General features: G+C 41.1%; 1 protein-coding gene across 1 annotated transcript; it reads right to left on the bottom strand.

The window, feature by feature from the left end:
* Positions 1-775: 775 nt before the first annotated feature.
* LOC104512695 (sperm flagellar protein 2-like) lies at positions 776-9,017 on the bottom strand (the record flags this gene model as incomplete). The annotated part of the gene is made up of 3 exons (XM_010155773.1): positions 8,919-9,017; positions 2,636-2,888; positions 776-946 (listed from the first exon to the last, which is right to left on the bottom strand). Coding segments are annotated over exons 2-3 (330 nt in total), but the record flags the coding sequence as incomplete, so codon positions are not given.
* Between the last annotated feature and the right edge of the window lie 734 nt (positions 9,018-9,751).

The following is a 9,751-nucleotide window of genomic DNA, read 5'->3' as shown; positions in this document are numbered from 1 at the left end:
AAATTTTCTTTTAAAAATTTATTTTTAATATTTTAGATAGCACTTGTATCTTCTTTTACAGATACATGAAGGGATGTTTCTTTTCACTCTTGTTCATGCAGTGGCAACAGAAGAGCTAAATAACCAGAGCAAGACCCTCTCCCTTTAATTAGCCATATAAAATGCATCTCAGGTTAGTCAACCACACTTTCACTGTGGTTCAACACTCCCTGGATAGCTGGCCATTTCCTCTATATAAACTACAGGCTGTACTTTGGAAGAGTGTACCCATATCTTAAGAAATTAGTTCCTCCTTCTGATATTATCAGAACAGCTACACAAAACTACAAGATGTTCTGAGGCCATACCCATTATAGGTCCCCTTCCCTGTGTCATTTTCCTGCATTAGAACAATACTTCATCTTTTCTTCAGAAACTACAATGTCACAATCTCTTTCACAAGGACATCTTAAACACATGAAGTTGTGAAAAATCTATACTTTGTTTTCAAATCTGTAAGTATTTCCCATGCATGACAATATGCAAATGCTCTCAATTTAACACTGATTTTTAAATATTAATTTTTAAGGGTCTTATAGCAGTGTATTGGCTTTATATTTACATATTAATGATTGCTATGCCTACTGCTTTTCTTTGGTTTTGTATTTCTTTGTTTTGTAAACATGACTGTGTAGCAGAGCATTAACAAGAATTCTTACTGGCTTTAACCAACCCATTACGTACATGACCTTAAAAAAAATACTTCTTCAGAAGTCTGTAGAAAGTAAGTGGTCACCTTTTCAATGTCTTGGGCTCTTTGTTCCTCTTGGACCTTCTGAACTTTCTGTCGTTCTGCAATACGTATACGAGCTATTTTATCTTCTATTGCCTTAGATTTTATTTCAAAATGCTCTGAAATCTGCTGTAGTTGCAAATCAGCCTGATGTGGCACTAAATTTTTCAAACGCTAAAATTAAACATCAAGCAATGAAGCATCAGAAACAGTAAGAAACACATTTAGATATTATAATTCTGCAATAGTAATTTCAAACTGTGTTTTCCTGTGTTAATGTACACAGAACAACAGGTAAACATGGTTGAACATTTTTCATAAAAATAAGACTAGCTCCATTGAAAAGAACATACAGGCTTGAACTTGAACAATGCCAAACTTTGTCCAGTTTGGAGAAAATGAGGCTTAGGGGTGACCTCACTGCTCTCTACAGCTTCCTGGGGAGGGGACCTGGAGAGGGAGGTGCTGGTCTCTTCTCCCTGGGATCCAACGACTTGATGTATTGGAATGGCTCAAAGCTGCGTCAGGGGAGGATCAGACTGGACATTAGGCAGCAGTTCTTTATTGTGAGGGCGGTCAAACACTGGACCAGGCTTTCTATAGAGGTGGTCAATGCCCCAACCCTGTCGGTGCTTAAGGGGCATTTGGGCAGTGGCCTTAATAACATGCTTGAACTTCGGGTCAGCCCTGAATTGGTCAGGCAGTTAGACAAGATAATTGTTGTAGGTCCCTTTCAACTGGAATTACTCTATTGTATCCAAACTGAAATACACAAAATTTAACATTAAAAAAAAAAAAAGAAAATTTACTAAAAGCACGATAGACAATTTTCCCAGACAGGCTGGGAAGTCTCCACATTTGGAGATACTCAAAACACAACTGAACAAGGTTCTCAGCAACCTGCTCTAGGTGACTTTGCTTAGAGTAAGGAGTGTGGATTAAGTGACCTCCAGAGGCCCCTTCCAACTTCAACAATTCTACGATCGAAATGCCATTTTGAACCTGCCTCTTGACAAGAGCTTCTTTCAGTTGCTTTAGCTTCTTTAAGCTATCCCTCTACATGTGAAAGTATGATTCAGCTGTTTGCTACTATCCTTTCACTTGTTGGCATACTTTCTGCTTGTAGTCTATTTTTCAGGAAGTGTACCAGAAAAACGTGAAATTTCACCAAGCTGAATTTGATTCACAGTATGTAGCTTCTTAAAGGTTGCTCATCCTGATAAGAAATTATGGTCAGCATATGCTGAACATTACTGTTGAAGACAAGAATGTCCTTAACAGAATCTAATACACCAGTACTGACTTCCTGACTTAGATACTCTCTTTCCACTTTGTTTTTTCCTCTTCATATTACTCAGCATATGGTTATTGCAGGATGGAATGTAATATAAATATATGAAGAGATGTGCAAGACACGGGACCAAACCACTGTGGCACAAAGCTCAACACAGTTATAAATAGGTTTTCTAGAGGGGAAATCAGTCTAAGTTGATACCTAGACCGCAATGCCGTGTGCAGTCTGTGCTGATCAAATGAGCAAAATGGTAGCTGCTGAACACGACTAGCCTTTGTTGCTATATGTATTTTGAGTCTGGAGAAAGCTTAAAAACAGAGCAGGTAACACAGAATGAGACAAAACAAAGGAACACAAAACACAGAATCAATATCCTCACGCGTCACAGATAAACTGTGTAATTCCAGTGTCACAGACAGCAAAGGACCTTTTTTTTCCATTGAAGTATTGGGTTCTGAAGAGGAGAGTTAAAAATTGGGGAGGGGAAGCATGCAACATACTTGAGCAGTAAATGTAAACAGGCTACTTTTTTTCCTGTATATTTATACAAAATAGGCAGAGTTAGTTACCTCTTGATACAAAACACTTTCAATAGACTGAAGCTTTGCAGTTGCTGCAGGTCTCATTGCTTCCATCGCTACTCCCGTGAGCTTTGCCTTTCTCTTTTTTTCTAAAGCAATATACAGTTCATACAAAAGCTTTGTTGCAGCCCCATGCTGTCCTGTCATGATATTTTGGGCCACATTCTCATTAAACTCTACACCAAGGAGGTGAAGCGTGGGCTCCAGGCGAGAAAAATTGTTACGTTTTGCATTTGCAACCCTGCATGATTAAAAAAAGCCAACAAAATCAGAATATAAACTTAGTTTCAATTCCAATTTGCTGTAATAATCATGGTCGTGACATTTATCTCATACCAAGATAGGAGGGGAAAAGAAAAAACACAGAGGACTTTCTTAGGGTAACGTGATACACAATTGGTTTTATACTGCAGTACATGTAGCTGCACTGGTCTACTAAGCATAACTTTTAGAAAAAATGAGAACACATTAGGTTATATAAAGCTTGATAAATGCAAACACAAAGTGCATATGACAGCAAAAGCTTACCCCCAATTGCAGCTAATTGTTTACCATCCACAAAAACTACATAAAGTTGGAATGAAGTTTCCATATGAACTATATTAGTTTACTTCAGCTCTAACCAGCCAAAACACAGAAAATTTTCAAAAAAGTCTATATAATCTATTAACCTTGCAACACAAAGAAATGGACACATGGGTTGGAGTAGTGTTGAATATAAAGACTATGGACTCAAAGAACATTTTACATTCAAAACTGAAATAGTAGATTGTTGATTAATGTTTCTCTTGATATGTAGATTCTCCTGTAGAAGGACTCAGGATCAAAATATATATAGGCTAAAACCTAAGAACAATAAATTATCACTGTATCAAAATTAACACATTAAATTTCAACCAACAAATTCATAACTACAACCTCAGTCAGAATGTCATGCTTTCTATACTGTTCTATCACTTGAGTTTACAACAGTACCTTCACATGAACCAACAAGCTTTTGAGGTCAGAGAGTTCTACAGCATAATTTTACAAAAATGTCCAATTTTAACTTCAGACCTCCTGGTAATACAGCATTCACTTTATTCCTAGACGAAACAGTTCAGAAGATTATTATTCTCATTGTAACAGTCCATGCCTTATTTCTTCCACAATTATATATAACTTCAGCTTACAACTATTGACCTTTTTTCTGCCATGGAGCCAATAGTAAGGTGAGCCCTGTTGGCAGAAATCACTTGACATGCATTGAGAAGCTGTGGTGATAGCACCTCTTAACTTTTTGTTCTGTAATCAGATCAGATGAAATTTCTTAACCTTGCCCCAACATACAAAAAATCGTTGTAAGAGTATAGGAAAAACCACAATATTTTACTTTTCAAATATGGACAGCCAAACTGGAAAAAGTTTTCTAGTAGTACTCCCTTTAAAAAAGCAGTACTTTTTAAAGTACTTTGTTGATGGGGCTGCAACAAAGCATTTTCTCAATTACTACTCCCATTCCTACCTGCCCAACAACTGTGCAACATAAGCAGCTAACATAGTTAAGGAGAACTTGACTAGTTAGTTGCAATGACACCATGTTCTTTTCTGTTAGAGCCTTCTAGATTACAGTTGCCTGTCCTAAAAAAGGAATCTACATTTCGCCACCATCCCAACAGGAACGATCTTGCCTTGGATTGTGCTAAAACATACCAAAGTCAAACAGGTTTATCAAATGATCCATGAATAATAAGCTTTTCCTTAATAGGACACTCTGAATTTAAAAAGTATTATTTTATAGATATTAAGTAAGATTAAGCAGGTAGAGGTTCTTGCAGCATTCCAGGGCCATATAATAACTATTACACAGTAATGATTTAATGTGCAGAAGAAACACCTTGGAAGTGAGAAAACATTGCCTCAATTCTCAACAGTTGTCAAAACAACGATGTCCATAATTATTAGAAAAGAAAATAATGAAGAAACATGAAAACATCAAATTTTCTTTACAAAGTCATGGAGTATCATGGTAAAGAACACAATATACACTCCTTCTCCCTCTCACATGCCAGATACTCCCAGAACTTAATGATTATTAAGGCCTTTCTCTGGACCTGCTATACATTCATCTGTCACACTGCTGATAACCCCCTGAGATGGGCAGTTCAGGCAGTTTTCTGTCCAGTTCTCTCTCACCTTACCTTGTCCGGACTCCATCAGTTTGGCTATGAGGATGCTAAGGAAGCAGTGTCAAAAGTCAACATAAACAGCAAATACTGATCTTCTCTCAAGCACTCAGCCCGCCACCTCATTGTAGAAGGTTGTCAGGTTAGTCAGGCATGATTTCCCCTTCATAAAGCCATACTGACTACTCCCTGTTGTCTTCTTAGTATGCTTGGAAATGGTTTCCATGCTTGTTGGCTCCAGCAGTTGCTAGGGACTGAGGTGAGGCTGACTGGCCTGTGCATCCCCAGTTCCTCCTACATGCTTTCCTTGGAAGAGAGGAGTGGCAGGTGCGTTCTTCTAGTCCTAGGAATCTCCCCCAGTGTTGCAAGGACCTTTCAAAGATTATTGAGAGTGGCTTAGCAATGACATCAGCCATGTCCTTTAGCACAGGTGAGTATGTGCCATCAGGTCCCATGGACTTGTGTACTTCCAGTTTATTTAAATGTTCCTTAACCTGATCCTCCTCCACCCCTTGGTGAGTCTTTCTTGCTGCAGACTTTCTTGTTAGTCTCAGGGCCTTGGGATTTCCAAGTGTGAGTTTTACCAGTGGAGTAGATCAAGACAGAGAAGGCATTAAGTACCTCAGCCTTTTCCATGGCAGACTGAGGAGTATTCGAGAGTCTGAGAGGCAGAGTGATCCCTGGAGCTGTACTCTGCTATCAGTGATGCATAGAAGCCAACTCAGCATGGCCAGTAGAGGTAGATCATCGATTTGCTTTGAGCCAGGAGGAAGGTAGTGTCACAAGGTATAAGAAGAGGTGGAAGAATGTTACACAATGGAGTGGTAAGAGAAATCCCTGCTTACCCTCACCTGTTTTGACTCCTAACACACATTGGCTTTCCTAAAGCCATCCCTCCATACTCAGACAACATCTCTGTGCTCCTCCTGGGTTGCCTGACCCTGCTTCCACATCTTGTATTCTTTGGTTTTACATTTGAGTTTTATCAGTAGCACCTTATTCTTCCATTCATGCCTCCTGCTGCCTTTATTGCCTTTAGTCAGTTTTATTCACATTGAGATCAATTATCCTTGGTGGAGATGATTCTTGGCAGGGGAAAAAAAAAAAAAAAAAATCAAACAGCTGTCTTGGATCCCTCTTTGCTCCAGGGCCACTTCACACAGGATTGTTCCAAGCAGGTCCCTGAACAAGCCAAAGTCTCATCTCCTGAAGACTAGGGTTGTGACACTGATATTTAGCTTGTTCACTCCTCTCAAGATCATGAACTCTGACATCTCATGGTCACTGCAGTCAAAGCTGCACCAGATCTCCCTTGTTTGTACATACTAGGCTTAGTAGAACGTCTCCCTTCTTCAGCTTTTCAATCACCTTTATGAGGAAGTTATCATCATCAATACACTCCAGTAACTTCCTAGATTGCTTCTGCCTAGCAGTGTTTCTCTTCCAGAAGATACTAACTTGGTTAACGTTTCCTATTGAGACCAAGGTCTGTGAAAATGAGAATTCTTCCAGTTGCCTCCAGAAAATTTTATGTACTTGTTCCTGCTCAGGTGATCTGTGGCAAACAGTCACCACACTATCACCCAGTTCGGTCCTTCCTCTAATCCTAACCCACAGGACCTTAACTGGTCATCACATATCCCAAGGCAGAACTCCTTGCATTTTCTCTGCTCTTTCACACAAAGGGCAACTCCTCCTCCTCTTCTTCCCAGCCTGTCCATCCTAAAGATATATCCAGCCATGGCAGCAGTCCAGCTGTGTGAGCTATCCCACCGCTTCTGTGTGATTCCTGCACACAAGCCTCTAACTCCTCCTGTATGTTCCTCATGCTGCATGCATTAATATACCAGCACTTCAGAGAAGCAGCCAGTTGTGCTGATTTACCAGAAAAGGTGTGGATGCTTCTCCCATATGCTGTCTTCTCAACACTTCCTTAATTGCATACATAAACTTAGGGTGGGTAGTCTTCTCCGCTGTTTTGGCTCTTTTATTCACATCACTCTCCTTCTCTTACCTGCCAGTCTAGGCCATCACTTCGTCACTTGTTTGAGGGTAGTCATCTCCTTCCCCCTTCATTCCTATTTTAAAGCTATCCTCACCAGGTTTGTCAACCTGTTGGCAGCCATGCTTTTGCCCAAGTTGGTCAGGTGGATTCCATCCCTTCCTAGCAGTTCTCTTATCTTCAAAGACTATCCCACAACTGTGAAAAACAAATCCCTGTTGTTGACAGCAGCTGCAAAACCACCTGTAGAATCTAGCTACTCATCAAGCTCTTCCACCTCACCAGCAAAACTGTGGAAAAAAAACCCTTGTCCCCCTTGCCTTTGACTTTTGCCTCCAGACCTATGCTTGATATGCTCCAAGTCTCTTCAGCAGTACCCTTGACGCCCACATAGAAGAGCAGCAGGGTTAACAGTTCAAGTGTCAGACAAACCTCCGCAGTCCTGGACCCAACCCCCAGCAAGCAGCAAACCTCCTTGGCTAGTATGTGAGGTTGGCAAATGGGTACCTCCATCACCTGCACTATCACCAACTTCCTGGTGCTCCCATGTGGTTCAGACTTCTCCAGCTCAGCTGCTTTGTTGCACAGAGCCACCAGCCTCTCCTCTGCTACCAATAAATCAGTTTTGCAGCTGCAGATCAGCAGGTGGAGCAGGAACCTTCCTTTTCTTACCAGAAGTCACAAACTGCAGGTCATCTCCTTTTCCCAATCCCACAAGCACAGCTGCAGGTTCAGGTTACTGTGTTTGTAGTGTCTCAGCGAAGATCCAGTCAATCTCCTTTTCAACACCTGTGACACTGAACAGTCTACTGACCTCCTTCTGCAGCAGCTTGACATGGTGACGCAGATCCTCCACAAGCACACACCTCTAAGGGCAAAGCTGACACTTCCCATGCCCAAGGCTAAGTAAAGACTCGTCATTCCCTACAGCCTGAGACATGGAGAATTGCGTCACTTCTCTGGAGACCATCTGAGTTCAGGCCTCCGACATTCTGAGTAGACGCTCCAGTAGGTGATGGGGATCATGCCCTGTCATGCATCATGACCTTTGCTGAGCACACATACACTGTCTCAGCAGAGTTTCTAACCTCTTCTTGCACCCACCGAAGTAATCTTCACTAATTGCTCCTTCTTAATCAGAAGTCAGCTGGAAACAAGAGCTCTAAGCACCCTTATATCAGGAAAAGTTGACAGAACTTGTTAGAAGCTGCTACAGCTTGCTAGAAGTAAGACTCCTGAGGCTATCCTGCCCCAGCAGTAGCAGGCACTCTCAAGTCTCTCCAAGAGTTACCACAAGTTCTCCAATGACCCCAGAAATTCCTGGGAGATCTAGAAGTCCTAGATGCAGACCCCAAAAACTGCTGTGTTTGTTGGCTGCATTTGTTAGCTGTGCTCAAGCTGCTTTCGTTTACGAGTTGGTGGGACGCAGGATAGGAAAGGGTATAAATAAATGAGAAGCGTAAAGAACATAAAAAAGAGGAAGAGGATGTACAGCCTGGCACACAATACACATGTGCACCGGTCTGCCAAAACAGAGCATAAGCCAAGGAACCCCATGAACTGCATCATCAACATAGCAAGGCTCACAGATCTGCACAAAATTATTCAACTTCCTGTTTTTCTGTTCTTCATTGTGGATATTACGCCAGCTTACTTGTAAACTTATAAATTCTTATATGATCTTCTGCCAGGGCTTCACCCAATGTCTTACAATGCACCTCCCCCATTTCCATTTCAGTGAAGATACAGCAGTCACCACCACACCCCACCTCTGGATTCCTGGCTGTACTTAGCTCATGGGGACAGTGTCAGTATCTCCAGTCTTAGAGACATCCTTGAAAGGCTTGTTAAACTTTTCGTCTATTCTGCTACTACCATAGTTACAATCAAAATGTATTGTTTTGTTGAAGTAGTATGATCAATTTCTCCAGAAATACAAAGTAAATCTGTGCGTCAAATACAAGTAGCTTCTGACGTACTGATGAATGTATCAAATCTTGGTAAGTTCTAGATGTCTTTCCCACTCTACATTAGCAAGTTCTAACTAAAAAATAGATATTTTGTGTTAATTTCTGTAAGAGATGTGTTATCCATAGGTACTAACCTGCTCTGTGAAAATTGATTAAAGTCATCCTGAAGACCGTATTTGTGTAGAAGTTCTCCTAGCAGGTAGCCAGTAGAAAATTCTTCTGAAAATGATCCTGGAGCTAAGATCGTTTATTTGTTGTTTGTTTTTTTTTTTAAAAAAAAAAAGTTAGGATGATTAAAAGAATTTCTACATTAATATTAGTACTCATTATTTTTATAACAAAATTAAGTCCAAACTTTATTAAATAATTCAGAGTAACTTTAGGAGATTCATCTACCAGTAACTAGTTTTCAAGACACAAAGTGTCATCTACTTCTCATTTTCCATGTTAAATAAGTAAACTGGTGTAATTTACTAAATATAGATGATAATTAGTAAGTTTTCCATAAAAAAATGCAACTGAAAGCAAAGTTAGATCTAATGTGCTTCTCTTCCAAAGACAGTTGCTCCTCCTTGCAGAACACATGCTTCTCCAAAGCCAGCACAACACCTGCCACACAAAACAAAGCACTGCTTTGCAAACACACTGAAACACTTTTATCCTCGGGAGTCCTTATTAGCAGATGAAGCCTGAGCACCTCATGCCTCCTGAGAGCACTTCTGTCTTAAGGAAAATTAACTGCACCTCGAAAATTACTGTCTTCCCATGAAGGCTAAAACTCTGCCTGAGGATGGATCTGGACGGGAGGAAGCGGGAGGGTTTATCGGTCGGTCAGCGGGAGCTGGGCCCGGGGAACCCCCGCGGTCCCTGGGCTGGTGACCCTGCGGCAGCCCCCTGAGCTGGCAGGCAAGCCAACCGCCCCCTGAACCCCCTCCCAACGCAGCGGGGCGCCACTCACCCACGCTCC

Source organism: Eurypyga helias, unplaced genomic scaffold (genome assembly GCF_000690775.1).
Source record: "Eurypyga helias isolate BGI_N326 unplaced genomic scaffold, ASM69077v1 scaffold20087, whole genome shotgun sequence".
Classification (NCBI taxonomy): Eukaryota; Metazoa; Chordata; class Aves; order Eurypygiformes; family Eurypygidae; genus Eurypyga; species Eurypyga helias.
This window is presented reverse-complemented; position numbering and strand designations above follow the sequence as displayed.